This window comes from Acinonyx jubatus, chromosome F2 (assembly GCF_027475565.1).
Source record: "Acinonyx jubatus isolate Ajub_Pintada_27869175 chromosome F2, VMU_Ajub_asm_v1.0, whole genome shotgun sequence".
Taxonomy (NCBI): Eukaryota; Metazoa; Chordata; class Mammalia; order Carnivora; family Felidae; genus Acinonyx; species Acinonyx jubatus.
Genome location: NC_069394.1, coordinates 65,624,974 through 65,641,728, shown reverse-complemented (window position 1 = coordinate 65,641,728; position 16,755 = coordinate 65,624,974). Strand labels below are relative to the sequence as shown.

Sequence of the window (16,755 nt, the reverse complement as noted above, 5' to 3'; positions counted from 1 at the left end):
ATAGGTATTCAGTTAATATCTCTCAAATAAAATTCACACAAGCAGGAGGTGGCAGAGTTAGGATTCACACCCAGGACTACCCAAGTCCATGGTCTGCTTTTCTCACTGTATTACATTGCCTGCCAAGAAAGTGGAGAGAAGGATTTACAGCTGACCCCAGGATCTGTGTTCTCACCACTGCAGCATACTCTTAATAGGAGGCTTGTGTAACTACGACCCTCCTTGAGTAATATGGTATTTGATCAAATACAAGAGATAAAATGGTAAATATATTTTAAAAGGAAATCATTTTTTAGATTCAGTGCTTTTCCTCATGACTCAAATATTTAAAAATTCAAGATCATGAAGATTTATTTGCACCAGAAAAGAGTCATATGTAATCCAGTAATACACACTGGTCAAAAAACACTATAGTGCTATTAATGTAAACTTCACTGTGTCAACTTCTATAATAAGTAATGACTATTGTAGGCCAGAGTCTGGTGGAATGCATTGTGATTATCACTACTACATAGCACATCTGTAGCGGAGTCAGTACTGAACAAGAGAGTTTGTAAACTGAATGGAGGGGAAAAATGAAGAAGATACTTTCAATCTGTGTATTTTCAATATTTCTTGTTAGCCATGCCCTGGAGTCCTACACTGCCCTTCCCTACCACATGCGGAGCCCCTGCCCTTCAAATCCCATCACCCGGCCAGCATACCAGGGCAGCAACCCAGTCAGTGACATTTGGGCTGTCCATGCACTACGGATCGTCGCTAAGTATCTGAAGAGGTATGTGGCCCAGAGGAGATGGAAGCAAAACAGAAAGGGTGCCTGGTTGGGTCAGTCAGTAGAGCATGTGACTTTTGATCTCAGGGTTATAAGTGTGAACCCCATATTGGGTGCAGAGATTAGTTAAAAATAAAATCTTAGAAAAAAAGGACAAAAAACAGAACAGAAAACCACATTCCACCCTCACATAAAATGTAGCATGACAGATCCTGAAATATCCTGAACAAGTCTGTTCATGAAAAGATCAGTTTAGTGGACATAGAGAAGCACCAGAGACCAGCAAGCTCCGGAAGGATGCAAAAGTCGGGGAGGGAGACACATGAGGATGGATGAAACCTGGATCCTTCAGTCTGAAAAGGCAAAGGCAAGGGGACAAAATATGAGCCCCTGATTTATGAAGGATGCATATAGAAGGATTATTCATCAAAGCCTCAAAACCAAAGCTAAGGTGAAGGGAGATGTCCTTTGAGAGTTGGTTACACCAAGAGCGGTAATGACACTCAGAGAGGCAGATGTTGGCTGTGCCCATGCAGGCCCTGTCCAAAGGTACACTGAGTCAACCCATTAAGCAAATTCATATGAACTGAGTTTAAGAAATACATGTGTAGAGTTGTCTGTCCCAGGAGATATAAAAAGCCTCCTAAAAGATTTTGAAAGATTTATGAATGATGTATCCATGATTGGCTCCTAAGAAAGCAAAGATATACTTAGAGATGAAAGCTGATCCCTGAAACATTAGGAACTATGCAAAACCAGACTCACTTCTGTACTTATACATAATGGAGGGAAAGAACACAGCAGTTTGGACCTAGATGTGAACATGGTGCTTCCTGTGGCCCCTGGTTAGAAGTTGTACTAGAGAGGGAGCTCAAACTGTATTTTGTAGTACAGCAGGGGGAAGGGACATAGAACCATTTCAGGAGACCATCAGAGAGCATGGCAGCATTTCACTCGGTAGATGCAGATCCAGATAATGGTCAGCCAGTGTGTGCGACAGGGACAGAAGGCTTGGCAGAGCATGGTGGAAGGTAAGGGGGTAAAATGGACAGAGGACAAGCTAAAGCCCCATCATCTGCTATTTCATCTTGTTATTCAAGGAATAAGAAACTAACCCCGGTTTGGAAAGGGGCCACAGAAGCCTCACCATTCCAAATGAAAGGAGATAAAAGGCTATAGCACTCTACACAACAGAAACCCTTACTCCAGGCAAAATCAGAAAAAGCAAGCGACAGAGGGTTCATTTGGCAGTTTTCAGCTTCCTCCCTGGGGCAGGGTTTCTAAGCAAGTGTGTATGAGAAGGTTGAGCTCCATCTGCAAGGGGCCTTTGAGAATTTGCTTTTCCAAAGTGGCACTGGGGACATCTAGAGCGAGCAAAGCCTCGTCCTACAATAACATCCCACTTCTATAATGATAAATATTAAAATAACGTGTAGTTTCCACAGATACTAAGAGGCCTCCAGAGGGTTCTATTTGGGGTAGTGTCACAAAAAAAAAAAAGATGGCTGAGCAGGCTGTAATTAGCCTGCAGGTAGCCCGAGGCAGCAGGGACCCTGAGAAGCGGTCTGAGCCCTATGCATTCTGAGTATATGTTTACTTGAAGTCCATTCACAGCTGCAGTCAAGGTCATTGACAAATGAAGAAGAAGAATGACTCTCAGGGCACTTTTCTAGAGCAGCTCACAGCCCAAGGGTCAGTGCTTTCTTCCCTTGGCACTTTTATCACAGGAGCAGCCTGACAGAGTATTTATTATGCCTTTGCCCAAAACCATTGATGAGAAAATATGTTTCCCTTCAGTTTTCATTTAGAAGACAAGATGTCGTTTGAATAAGTTACCTAATTTTTCTTCCTACTGAGTAGCATTTCTTTTTTCCCCAGATCTTTCCCTAAGGCTGCCCTTTCTTTGTAGGAAATGCCAATGTTGATGTAGATATTTATATCATCCACAGGGCTGTCAGAAATCCTGATGATCTTGAAGCAAGGTCTAATATGCACTTGGCAAGTGCTTTTGCTGGCATTGGCTTTGGAAATGCTGGTGTTCATCTGTGGTGAGCAAATCTGAGACTATATTTATTCACCTAAGCTATTGCTTTTATTTTTAAAATGTTTATAATTTGGGACAGGTGTAAGATCTAAATATGCCATAGAAAGAAGAAATTTAACTTTAGGTACTGGAATGTTTTGTTAATTCAAATGTGATTTGTTGAGTCATAGATTTTTTTAAGTTTTTCTTTTTAAGTATATTTTACCCCCAATGCGAGGCTCAAACTCATGACCCTGAGATCAAGAGTCACATGCTCTACTGACTGAGCCAGGCAGGTAGCCCCTAAATTTTTTTTTTTTTTTTTTGGTAACAGCCTTATGGAAATACAATTCACACTTACGGAAATACAATTATGGAAATACAATTCACACTTAATGGAAATACAATTCACTATAAAATTCACCCATTAAAATGTATAATTCAGGGACACCTGGATGGCTCAGTAGGTTAAGTGTCTGACTCTTGATTTTGGCTCAGGTCATGATCTCATGGTTCATGACATAGAGCCCTCCCCCACAGAGGCCACTTGGAATTCTCTCTCTCCCTCTCTCTCTGTCCCTCCCTCTCAAAATAAATAAATACACATTTTTTAAAAAGAATATTAAGTAACGAAAGCAATGTTTAAAACTGTATGCACATACGATCATAAATTAAAGATATGCATAAAAAGACCAGAAGATGTACTTTATAAGGGTTATCTTGAAGAAATAGGATTATGGATCATTCTAATTTTTACAAGGAATATATACAACTGTTAAAATAAATCGAGGAAAGTCATTCGGTATCATTAAAAAGTTACTTTTGGAAAATACATGAACTCTTTCACTTCAGGAAAAGACACTACGCAATATTTTTCCAAATACTGTGAAGCCTGAGAAAGGTAAAGTACATTCCTAATTGCCCAGCAATTCAGAGAACCAACAGCTTCTGATCTGTCTCATGAAGACTAATAGGCAAGGGATACCTTTTTTGATAAGTACTCATACAGTTCACCAAAATACTTCATCTTTCTATGAAATGTAAATCTTTTGGTGAATAACCCCAAAGTCATCTAATAACCCACACAAAAAGACTTACAGACCATTTTACTATTATAAAGCATTTCACTTTCAATATTTTAAATACATTAACTTCTCACAATATATATATTCTGGGTCATCTAGTAAACTATAATACTGTCCTATTTGTTCGCTAAGAATTCAAGAGGCTATAAAGAGGTTTTGTTTTTTCTTTTTTCATTAAAACAAATTTAAAAAAACCCACAAATAAAAACCATGGTGCCTTTTCTTGATAACCTTTCAAACTGCAAAAATCATTTATGATCCAACTATGTTAGTATATAACATTTGAAAGGATATATCAATTATTGATGGGACAGATGACTGGCAGGTCAAGCTTGCATATCTAATGCAGCACATCTTAGCTCCTAAAACTCCCACCCACATTATGAGCTTGGGCAGGAACACGCTGCCAAGGCAGTGCAGAGCAAAATAGAAAACACATGCCCTGAAGCTTATTAAAGAAACTTCAAAGTAAATTCTTCAAGATCATCAAGTTAATAATGTGTTTGGGGATCAACTTCTGCATGAACACTTTTTAGTGGCATACAATTCCATGAGCATTTGAATTTGAACATTTCAGAGGTTTTGTTAATGAATACACAAAATGTCCAATGCATAATCATATATTGTTGTATCAAAGAAAACACAATGTATAACTTTGTGAGATAACTATATGGTCAACAGACTGTGAAGGCTCTCCCATAAAAGTATCTTTGTTTTGTTAACCTGAATTTCTGGTATCGATGTGTCAACATAAGGACTTTCTTTCTTTTCTAGCCATGGAATGTCCTACCCAATTTCAGGCTTAGTGAAGACATACAAAGCAAAAGATTATAATGTGGATCACCCACTGGTGGTAAAAACATAAAGTCTTTAATTAAATTTCATATTCCTGGAGCGCCAGGGTGGCTCAGTTGGTTAAACGTCCCAACTTCAGCTCAGGTCATGATCTCACTGTTCGTGAGTTCTGGCCTTGTGCTGGGCTCTGTGCTGACAAGCTCAGAGCCTGGAGCCTGCTTTGGATTCTTTGTTTCCCTCTCTCTCTGTCCTTCCCTGGCTCGTACTGTCTCTCTCTGTCTCTCAAAAAATGAATAAATGTTAAAAATTTTTTTAATTTCATATTCCTCGCAGTTGCCATAAATGTATTTGTTAAATATATTTGTCAATTCTTGATTGTTTGGAGTATAGGGTAAAGTAATTTAATATCTAGAAAATGCATGTTGAAAACCAACGTTGCCCCACTGGTCACCACAGTTTGTTTCTCTTCAGCCTCATGGCCTTTCTGTGGTACTCACCTCCCCAGCAGTGTTCACTTTCACAGCACAGATGTCTCCTGAACGGCACCTGGAAACGGCAGAAATATTGGGTATGAACCATGACGCATAAATCTGTGACCCACATATGTGGAGCATATCATAGGGTTGCTTCTGAAGATAATCCAGAAAGGATAATAATACCTAGAAATTTGCTTTGAAATAGCTTAATAATAAAATGTGAGTAACCTACCTGAAGTCTGTCTAGCACTAAAATTCTGTAATTTTGCTTCTATTAACAATGAAATGGAACCAAATATTGCTTATGTTAAATTTGGAGTAATAATATTTCTATTGTTTTCATCCCCAAGAAAAGTGACTCTTTATATACTGTTAATGTTACAACTGGCTTTTGCTATGTTTAGTAGATAACAAAATGGATCTAAATTGGACGTAACAGCACATTCCCAATTATAAAGAATCTAAACAACTAGAAACTTTATAAAAAGATCCCAAAAGAAGAATCTGTTTTGCTGCTCTGTCGAATAAATAATGTCTATAATAAGACAGCCACAGTGCTTTTTGAATCTTATAAGAAATAAAATTATATTCAGGATAGCTTTAGTGTTAAGTAAAAATTTTTGGTATTTTTCTAAGATGAGAACTCTTTCAAGTAGACTTTGAGTATTTGATTAACTTTCCAAGCATTTTATTCCCCTACTTGTGTTTAGGGTAGGAAGGGAAAAGCTAAAAAGAAAACTTCATTATGCTCTTCTAGCTCCAGCCGTTGGAGAGGTTATTTCCAAAAAGGTAGGCATGACCACAGATTCCTTCCACGTGTGCTGCTCCCTCCACTTCTCTTTCACACTCTGACGTTTGTGCTTTCACAGAGTTCCAGGTGTTGTGCTGGGAATGCTAATGAGAGAAGCCAGGCTAGAGAAGCTGTGCAGGGGCTTGATTTCCCAGCATGCACTGCTGGAAATATGGCGTCGACCTTCCCAATGATCTTGTTTCTTTTCCCTTTCGGACTGGGGTTTATTTTTCAGCCATTTTGGGGACTCAGATGCCTAGATGCCTTGTAAATATGCAGTGTAAGTAGGAGGGAGCCCAAGTAGTCAGCTACACGTCTGGGAAATGGGAAAGTCTTAGAAAACCTAAAGGTAAATAAAATTCCAGGCAACCAACAACACTACTGTGAAAAGCAATTCTTCTGGTAGACAAAGCTCAGGGTGGAAGAACCTACCAATTCTTCCTCCTTGCATAGGAAGTTTTGTTTAATGTTATTCCATACTTAGCCATCAACTATTTTAATTCCTTGTGTAATCTTAGATTCTCTTAGCTTTATACCGATTTATTCTCTTTCCTACCCTCTCTTTTTTTCTAAAACACTTCACAGGAAAACCCAGAGGCTTTGATGGTGTGTTTTATGGCAGCAATCGCAGGAACATAAAAACCTCATAAACCTTGTATCGTATGTCACCTTTCCACCTAATCCATATTTCAGCTGCCACCGTGTAATACAGACTGGTCTTGTCAGGCAAGGTTTACCTTCCATCCAGCTGTTCTCCCAACTAGCCTTCTATCTGGGTCTATTTATACTTTTTTCCGGATTACTAAAACAGTTCTTGCTGCCATTGAAGAAAAAGGTTAAAACTAATAGTGTGCTTCAGCATGGAGGTAAACTGTACATTCTAGTCTCCTGGTGAACAATACAGAGAAAGTGGACTTAGACTCAACATGAGGCATTTCGGATAATAAATAATGCTACATCTGTTTGGAGAGTGCTTCACTTCCTGGCAGTAAATGTGTTCAGCTAGAATGGAGGGTGGCTGGAGTGCTAAGGGTCTGGACCTCTCACTGCTACCCCTGCCTGAGGGCAGAACCCCTGGCTCATCCAGACTGATGTCTCTATGATTTCATGTATTAACTATGAATCGTGTCTACATTTTTTCCTTACAAATTTCCAACCCTTGGCAACCTTCTCCACTCTTCACCAACATTATTATTATCTACATACTAAACACTGTTTTCTCAGAGTCTTGTTCTTGGTTCCGCCTGACTAGTCCTGTAATATTTATTTAAAGTAATCTGCCCTGGCCCTTAAAATAAAAAGTTTCATAGCAATAGAGAGGAAGTATTTCCTCCCCTGGCCACACGTAGTCCATTTTTGTCATTTTCTTCCTTTTGGGCAGTCAGTGTTGGAGCTTTTGCACTTCAATATATCCTTGCCTCACAAGGGTTTGCAAAGGGTCTGTCTTCTTTGCCTAAGATGTTGCTGGGAGAAAAGACGTTGAACACATATACCTCTAGATGTCAGCAAATTCCAAGCCTTGATAGTTACATAACCTGTGTTTTCTCCTACGAATGCTCCTGCCTCCTCATCCAAACACCAGCCTTCTTTTTTGGTCTCCTCCCTATGCCTCTTCTCTTGGCTCGGTTCCTCTTCTTCCCACAACACTAGGGGCAAGGAGCCCATCGGAAATGTGAGAGCCAGGTTAGCACACCCCAGACGACTTCCCTGCAAAGGATATCGGGGTCCTGCAGGCTGGCCTGGCCCATCTGTGTTCTGCAGGGTTGATGCTGGGCTGGCCTCCATGTGGAGGCACAGCGGTGCCCTTGTCCTCAGTGGTAGGGAGCCAGCAGTAGGTTATGTATTCAGCTATCATGTGACTGAATGACACCCTCTCTCTCTACAGTCAGCACTTTGTGTCTTCTAGGAGCTGACACCCGCACTGCCAGGATCCCAGACGCTGGGCCTATTTTGGCAGACACGCTCCGGAAATTCTTATTCGATCTGGATGTTGATGATGGCCTAGCTGCCATTGGTTACTCCAAGGCTGATATCCCTGCGTTAGTGAAAGGAACGCTGCCCCAGGTAAGAGATGCAGTGCGTCCTCATGCCTTTCGGAGAAGCACAAAGCTGCTGGAAAAACATGGTCCACTTGGTGGGAGGAGGGGGGGGGGGGTCTTAGGGAACAGGAAAACCCAGGTCTCCTCCATACCAGAGAACAGCTCTTCTCTTCTCCTATGGGAGGGGCCAGCCTCCCTTACCTATATATTCTTCCATAAACCTGTGGCTTTTTGGAGCTGTTATGATGTAACTGAAAGGATCTTTTATAAAAAATCAAGGCAAAAACATCCATATTTGTCTTGAAGTGTAGCAGAATTTCCCTTTTTACCATTTCTGCTCTTTTAAAAGTCCTCTATAAAACTATGTGAAGCCATTCCAAAAGGGCCACTAATATTGTTTTATATTATAAACAGTTAAAATTCCTACTATTTTGTGAAAAATAGGCATGGCCTTTAAATGGATACCATTACAAAATCACTTTTTAACATATCTGGGAGAGTGTACGTTTTATATACATAACATCTGTATACACATCTGTGTCACTTTGGGTCTTATTTATCTAAATGTTGCTACACAGATTCCCGCTTACCACAAGTAGCAGTGCTTTTCCCTCATCCCTCTGGTTAAACAAAGGCCTCACACTAGCTTCTTCCCCACTTGGCAACTGCTTAGAATGTTGAAGATCTCACCACTCACATAAGATGTTATTTGTATGGATTCGGTTAACGGACTCACATGTCCTCAGGAGGTAGGTAGGCAATTGCAATGAACAAAGTAATTTAAAGCAGTAGGGAGTGGCGGGGACTTTCGTGAACTGGAAAGCTCATAATCCATCTCATTGGGTGAGCATCTTTTCAGCTACAATTTATTATCTACAAGCAGAAATTCAGGTCCCAGTGTTCATAGAGCATCCAATTAAAAGTATATATGTATCAGCAATCTGGATGTTTGTATTGCATTCCCTGTATTACCCACTGTACAAACCAAACATGGCCCATGGGCCAGCAGTTTCCTTCATTTATACTCAAATCCAGTAGCCTCAGTTGTATCTGAAAATACAAATGAATGAGAAAAGGAAACATCTCAAAGTGTAACTGAGCTCCTAGGCTAACTCAGAAACACTTAGCTCTAACCAACAAGTCCAATGGACTAAATAGCCAAAGAATATGACCATCACAGTTATTTTATCCAAACTTACTAGATTGTAAGTTCCAGGAGCGCAAGGATGTGTTTTGCTCCTTCATCCTCTACTGCACCTAGCACAGGCTAGTAAACATATCAAATGTTTGTAAACCTGCAGCCCTCTCGCCTCCTAAGTCTTCTGGGCAGGTGAGCTTAATGGCTGAATGGTAGTAATTTTTTGAGAAGTTTCCTTACACCTAATAGGAGTCAACTAATGACAAGAAGCCGTGAAAGCCTGTCCAGGGATACCAGAGACCAAGTGGTCACCACAGTTTTGACATGGTGCTTGGCTCTTATAGCATGGTTCCAGTGATAGTGTCCATTCTTCAAGACTGGGGGAGGAGGGGATTTCTGAAGAATTCTGTTTGTTCAGGAATGTGTGTTTGTCAACCTCCAGGGATGGTATCCATGATTTTCAGATGAAACTGTGTGATATTCTTGGCCATTTGATTGCTAGTGGCAACGCATCTTCTTGCCATCAGCACACATTGGCAAGTGTTTACTGTTTAAATTCTACTGTGCTCAGTCTTTTACTTTCAGAAACTGTTCCAGATAGCAATCCAAACTAACATTTGAGACCATCCACTAAAATAGCAAGTTAATTAGGTATCATATTAAATGCCTCAGTGTACATGTCACACTGGGAAATCACAGATAACAAAACCTTAATTAGACAAAGCTAATTTCTTAGTTTCACAAAAGATGCAAGACAAATTGAATCCTTTGAATACAAGTCAAAAAGCAGGAGGCCAGGATTTCCTCAAGTTGTATTCATAAAGCAGCCCCAACACGTATCCTGCTTTTTTTTTTTAAATCATGTTTCTATGATTGGGAGAAACATACATAGTTAATTTTAATAAAGTAGCACTAGTTCCATTTTGGAGTCCATGTAATTGAGTCAATGTGTTCTATATATGGAGAGGACAGGAGAGATGCACGGAACTTAGAAGGCATCTTAGAAATCAGCTTGTCTGTTTTGCAGATGAAGAACTACTATAGGTTTTTTGTTTGGTATTTTTTGGCAGCAGTGAACATTTTACAGGAATGCTATGGCAACTTCAGAATTTTACACGTGCACAAGCTAATCTTCACTTATTAGTATCTACAGGATTTAAGGTAGTGAGAGGGATATATTGGTTGCTGCAAAGAATATTGCCAGAAAGATTATTTATGTAGTCGACATTTGATAAAGCTTCTTTTATGTTCAGCAAGGAGGGATCAGTTTTCTCTGGAAGGAACAACCAGGCCAGTATTCTTGACCGAACACCACATCCCATACTGATGGCAGCAAACAGCAGCCCTGTGTGCAGAGGCTTCCAACCGCCATACCCAGGCTGCAAGGGGAGCAGGCAAGAATAAATTAATCTTCCAAGTGGGGTTTCTGAAACCTCTGGAAAAAAACATTTACATTTCAAATCCAAACATTTCATTTCTGAGGAGAGCTGTCTACCAAAATGAGCACTTCCACGCCCTGGCAGACAGGCCAGTCAAAATGTTGTTATTTTATGAATGTGCTAAAAGTAGTAGTCAGGATTTATTTCAGTGCCCATGTTAATCAGTTGTCCTTTGGTTTTAAGCATCTATAAATAATAGCGCTGAACACATCTTAATTCTGAGAGTTTGGCTTTTCTATGGCATAGATGATACATGGGGGGATATATCACAAACATTACATCCTTGCCCCCATTTAACCAATCATGGAGCTTTAGAAATGTGAAGGAGAAACCCCGATCACTTGGCCTGAAATAATTCTGAGAATCCTGAACTATTTCGCCAAAGATGAACAGGATCATCTTAAGGGACTCTGAGATCACCAGATAAGATTCTCTCCTGTTATAAACAGAATACTGTGGCAATAATCGTCGGCCATAGCAAATGCTGAATTTCCGTTCTTGACCCTGCCGCTCACAGGTATGTAGGTCGCCATGAACAGGTCTCTGCCTTGCTCTGGATTCTCAAAATTCTTTAGAATCTCTGAAGATCTGCTGCAGTATAAACTCTTATTTGGTTTCACCCACATTCATCATATTGTCCCCCATCCTTCTCCCATCTGCCCTTCCATCCTTCCTTTTGTCTTTTTTAATGTTTATTTATTTTTGAGACAGAGAGCAAGGGAGGTGCACAGAGAGAGGGAGACACAGAATCAGAAGCAGGCTCCAGGCTCTGAGCAACCAGCACAGAGCCTGATGTGGGGCTCGAACCCACAGACCATGAGATCATGACCTGAGCCAAAGTCTGATGCTTAACCAACTGAGCCATCCAGGCGCCCCTTTCCTTCCTTTCTTTAATTATTTTTTTTTAATCATGGTAAAATGTATCTAATATAAAATGTATTAATTTAACCATTTTTAAGTGCATAATTCAGTCCCAACGAGTACATTTAGTGTGGTGCGACCATCACTACTATCCATTTCCAGAAAATAGAAGCTCTGCTCTATTGCTTAATGGTAAACAATAACTCCCCTTCCCCAACCTCTGATGACCTCTATTCTACTTTCTGTCTGTACGGATTTGCCTGTTACAGGTACCTCGTTTCATAAATGGAATCCTACAATATTTGTTCTTTTGGGTCTGTATAATGACTTCACTTAGCATAAATCCTTAATGTCAGAATTTCACTCCTTTTTATGGCTGAGTAATATTCCATTGCATGGATATACCACATATTGCTTTTCCATTTATGTTCAGATGGACATTTGGGTTGTTTCTGCCTTTAAGCTATTGTGAATAGTGCTACTATAAACATTGGTTGTATGAATATGTTTTAGTCCCTGCTTTCAATCTATTTGGCTATATACCTAGGAATAAAATTATAGATCGTAGGGTACACCTTCTCTGTTTAACTTTTTGAGGAACTGCTAAACTGTTTTCCATAGAGGCTGTACCATTTTGCATTCCCACCAACAATAAGTGAAGTCAGCAATACACAAGGGTTCCAATTTCTCCACATCTTCACCAAGATTTGTTTTTTCCATTTTTTTATAGCTATCCTGATGGATGGGAAGTGGGAACTCATTGTGGTTTTGAATTGCATTTTGCTAATGACTGATTTCATGTGTTTATTGGCTATTTACATATCTTCATTGAAGAAATATCTATTCAAGTCTTTTGCCTATTTTTGAGTTGGGTTGTTTAGGGTTTTCTGCTGTTGAGTTGTAGCAATTATTTATATATTCTAGATATTACTAGAATATCAGATGTATATCTTATATACATCTTATCAGATGTATAATCTGCAAATATTTTTCTCATTCTGTCTTTTCAACTCTCTTGAGAGTGTCTTTTGATGCATAAAAGTTTCAAATTTGGATGTAGTCCAATTTACCTATTTTTTTTTTTATTGCCTGTGCTTTTGGTGTCATAGCCAAGAAAATATTGCCAAATCTAAGGTCATGAAATTTTCCCCTATTTTCTTCTAAGAGTTTTAGTATTACATCTTACATGTAAGATGTAAGTCTTTACATTTAGATCTATTTTGAGTTAAATTTTTTTAATGTTTATTTATTTATTTTGAGAGAGAGTTTGTATATGAATCCCAAGCAGGCTCCGCACTATCAGCACGGAGCCCAGTGCAGAGCTCAATTTCACAAACTGGGAGATCATGACCTGAGTCAAAATCATGAGTCAGATATCTAACCAACTGAGCCACCAAGGCACCCCTGAGTTAATTTTTTTAATACATCCTTCTTATTTTCATTCTTCCTTTTACCTTACCTTCCTTTTACTTACTGAGGTCCTGTTTTTACATGCATTGAACAGGATATGGTAAGGAGAAAAATAAAGTCTCTTCCCTACCTTGTAGACCTCACATTCTAGTGAGAGAAGACAGACAATGGGCATCTAATCAAATCTATAAATAAGGTATAAATGAAATCATTCCAGTTAATGATTAATGATATGAAGGAAAACCTGGGCAATGAGATAGTGATTTCACATGGGACAGTGTAGAGGGAACTCCAGCGAGGGTGGTCACAGAAGGTTTCTGACTAGAGGTGGAGGCAGCCACGTTGAGATCGGGGAGAAGCACTCCAGGCAGAGGGGAAAGGCCCTAAGACAGCATGAAGATGAGCATTTTTGTGGGACTGAGAGGGGATGGTGGGGCTAAGTGAGATGAACTGATGGGAGAAGAGTCAGAGCTGAGGTGAGCATCAGGGCCTGAACAGGGTGGCACTGGAGGCATAGTCTTGTAATTGCAGTGGCAAGTCATCAGAGAGCATGAAGCAAGCAATGATAGGAGCAATTTATACTGGGGGGGGGGGGGGGTGGGGGGGGGAATATCACCTGGCTGCTCTGTGGAGAATGACCTGTAGGGGGCGAGAGTAGAGCAAAAGTGCAAACAGACTTGTGGAGGGGAGAGTGAGGATGACTTAGACTTGGGTTGTGGTGGAACAGGAGGTGAGAGGTGGTCAGATTTGGGATTTACTTTGGAGGGAGATTGGACAAATTTGCTGATGGAGTGAACCTGTAGAGAAAGGAAAGAAAATCAAGAGGACTCCTAGGCTTTTGCCTGAGTGACTGGGTATCACTTCTGAGATGAAGAAAATGGGAGGCAGGAGGCAGAGTTCTGTCTTGAATATGTGAATATTTGAAATGTCAACATCCCCCCTCCCACCACTGTCATTAATTCATCAGATAACTGTTGGGCACCTATGTGCATGTCACGCACTCTCATAGGCACTGGGCAAGAAGACTGAACACAGCTCTGCCCTCATAGAGCTGCCTCATCTACCAGCTATGCTCCCAAATAGGTGCTTAAAAGAAAATAAACTGAGAGACCCGTGAGAATGCAACCAAAAATATAGAATACATCTTAATTTTTTTTTTAATTTTTTATTTTAGAGAGACAGAGAGCACAGGGGAGAGGGAGAGAGAGAGAGAGAGAGAGAGAATCTCAAACAGGCTCCACCCTCAATGCAGAGCCTGGCATGGGGTTCGATCCCATGACCCTGGGATCATGACCTGAGCCAAAATCAGGAGTTGGACACTCAATCCCTATACCTTAATTTCATTTAGGCCCAGAAATTTGGACACAGGGTGGTCATTATAGTATCTTTTAATCCTCTGTCCCATTGGGATTAAGAAGACACTGATGGGGGTATATATAGCAATAGGATGTGCTGGCTGTCTTTGCTAACTCCATTCAATAACATTGGAGAAATTAAGCAAGTCGCTGAATTCATTTGGGAAGGCAGAAAACCTTAGTTAATATTAAAAAGGAGTCACTTGGGGCGCCTCGGTGGCTCAGTCGGTTGAGCGTCCGACTTCGGCTCAGGTCACGATCGCGTGGTCCGTGAGTTCGAGCCCCGCGTCGGGCTCTGGGCTGATGGCTCAGAGTCTGGAGCCTGCTTCCGATTCTGTGTCTCCCTCTCTCTCTGCCCCTCCCCCGTTCATGCTCTGTCTCAAAAATAAATAAACGTTAAAAAGGAAAAAAAGGAGTCACTTGTTGCCTGTAGCCTGAGAGTTAAGTCCTAATGAAATCTTTTTTAAATATACGTTAAGTCCAAGTTGCAAAGTATACAGTCTTTGAAGTCAAGGACAACCCAGTTCTATTTTCCTTGGCAGCACATGCTATGCCTGGGACAGTGCTCTCTGCCCAGACGACCTACCTGGCATAGGCTGCTGACCAATGCAGTTTGGTCATTGTAGGCGGTGTTCTACCCAAGGTTGATTTGGTTCTATACTTTGGGCAGGCTATTGCCAGAATGTAAGCATAATGGCTTTTGAAGGCTTTGTGGGAGAGGTGTCATTCGATAAACTTCTGACTTGGGGATCAGCTAGAATAGGGCAAACAAGAAATAGGATTTTTTTAAGTTTATTTCTTTTGAGAGAAACAGAGACAGTGTGAGTGGGAGAGGGGTAGAGAGAGAAGGAGGAGGGAGAGAGGGAGGGAGGGAGGGAGGGAGGGGGAGGGAGAGGGGGAGAGAGAGAGAGAGAGAGAGAGAGAGAGAGAGAGAGATTGAGAGAGAATCCCAAGCAGACTCCACACTGTCAGTGTGGAGCCTGATGCAGGGCTTGAACCATGAAACCGTGAGATCACGACCTGAGCCAAAACCAAGGGTCAGATGCTTTGCTGACTAAGCCACCCAGGTGCCCCAAAATATGATTTCAAAGATATAACTATTATCAAGTCATTGTTTCTTATGGCCAAGTTAATTTACATAACCTAGTACCTTTTACAAACTGTCTTTTCAAAGCCCTGGGTAACTGCTTTTATTTACTGTTTCAGGAAAGGGTCACCAAGCTTGCACCACGCCCTCAGTCAGAAGAGGACCTGTCTGTTCTGTTTGAAGCTTCAATGAAACTGTATTAATTTTCATTCTCACTGAAAGAATTACCACTGGCCATCACAGTCCTGACAACAGAAGCCAAGCTAGCCAGAACTTTGTCTTTTTATTTCCACACATGACATACCTGTTACCAATCTGAATGTGATAATAAGTTTATCCTGCAGAAGATTCCCTAATGCTCAAAGTCAAACTACTTCTGTAAACAGTGGAAGAATGCCCACTATGTTGGACCTTGGGCTAGACATCAGCATTCATGTTCCTGCCCCAAACCACACGGATTTCAACTGCTCTATTTATAAAATGGGCAAAAGCTCAGTATCTATCAAAAACATAAATGCACATATCCCGTGCCCAGTAATCCCTAGTCTAGAAATTGAGCCTATAGAAATATGAGCACAAGTGTGTTAAGGAAGATGGCAAGGATGTTTCTGGCAGCACTCTAATAAAAAATCTGAAAGAACCTAAATATTCATTAATAGTATACAGATAAATAAATCAGAGTATATTAAGTAATGGAATATTATAGTGCTATCAATAAGAATGAGATAAACATATTGGAAATATGCCCATGATATACTGCTAAGTTGGAAAAAAGCAGAACAATTAAATATTTGCGTGGTCTGATTTTTACTTTTTAATTATACATAAGTATTTGTCTATATATAGGAAGAAGAATGATACACATCAAAATAACAAAAGTTATCACTAGAGAAATAGAATTTGGGGTACAGAAAATTAAGAGAAAATATTCACCCTATATTTTATACTTCCCCTTTTTATTTTATAAACATCTGTATTGTTTGGATTTGTTATAAGCACATATTTTCTCATTTTAAAAGCACCAGAGAAAAGAGAGAAATATCATTTTATTGTTTTAGGTCAGATTCATCTTAATTTATGAAAATACTAGTAACTAATACTTAAAGATTAAAGCAGATCCAAAGAGGTAAAATATGAGAGACTGATCCTGTGGTAAATAAACAAATTGTTCTTTGGAGAAAAACACTAACACCCTACATGGTAATTCCCTCTTTGGAAAAATGTTTTTGGTGCTCAGAATAAATTAATTCAAAAGCAAGCAGTGTTGTAGTTAATAGACTTCAGCCTTGCCAGTAGAATCTAAGTAGCATGATCATTTGCCTCTCTGTCAATCCCAGCCTACAGAAACTTCTACGGCTCATTTCACCTCACAAAGGTAACCACACTGATGTTTTTTGCCTGCTCAAGTCTTTGGCAGTCTGGATCTCAGTGCCCTTGTGGATTTATTTGTGTTTTAAGCTGAATTAAAGTTTTAATCAAATAAGT

At 40.1% G+C, this 16,755-nt stretch overlaps 1 protein-coding gene across 4 annotated transcripts in view; it reads left to right on the top strand.

The window, feature by feature from the left end:
* ADHFE1 (alcohol dehydrogenase iron containing 1) overlaps positions 1-16,453 on the top strand; it is a 31,648-nt gene extending 15,195 nt beyond the window's left edge. For 3 of the 4 annotated variants that reach the window (XM_053208709.1, XM_015077706.3, XM_053208708.1), the window contains 6 exons: positions 623-775; positions 2,722-2,820; positions 4,655-4,733; positions 5,147-5,243; positions 7,848-8,005; positions 15,390-16,453. In XM_053208709.1, coding sequence (XP_053064684.1) covers positions 623-775; positions 2,722-2,820; positions 4,655-4,733; positions 5,147-5,243; positions 7,848-8,005; positions 15,390-15,473 — 670 coding nt within the window. In that variant the 3' untranslated portion in view covers positions 15,474-16,453. The remainder of the gene's footprint in view (positions 1-622; positions 776-2,721; positions 2,821-4,654; positions 4,734-5,146; positions 5,244-7,847; positions 8,006-15,389) is intronic. The other variant, XR_008292869.1, reaches the window with a different exon arrangement.
* Positions 16,454-16,755: the final 302 nt, after the last annotated feature.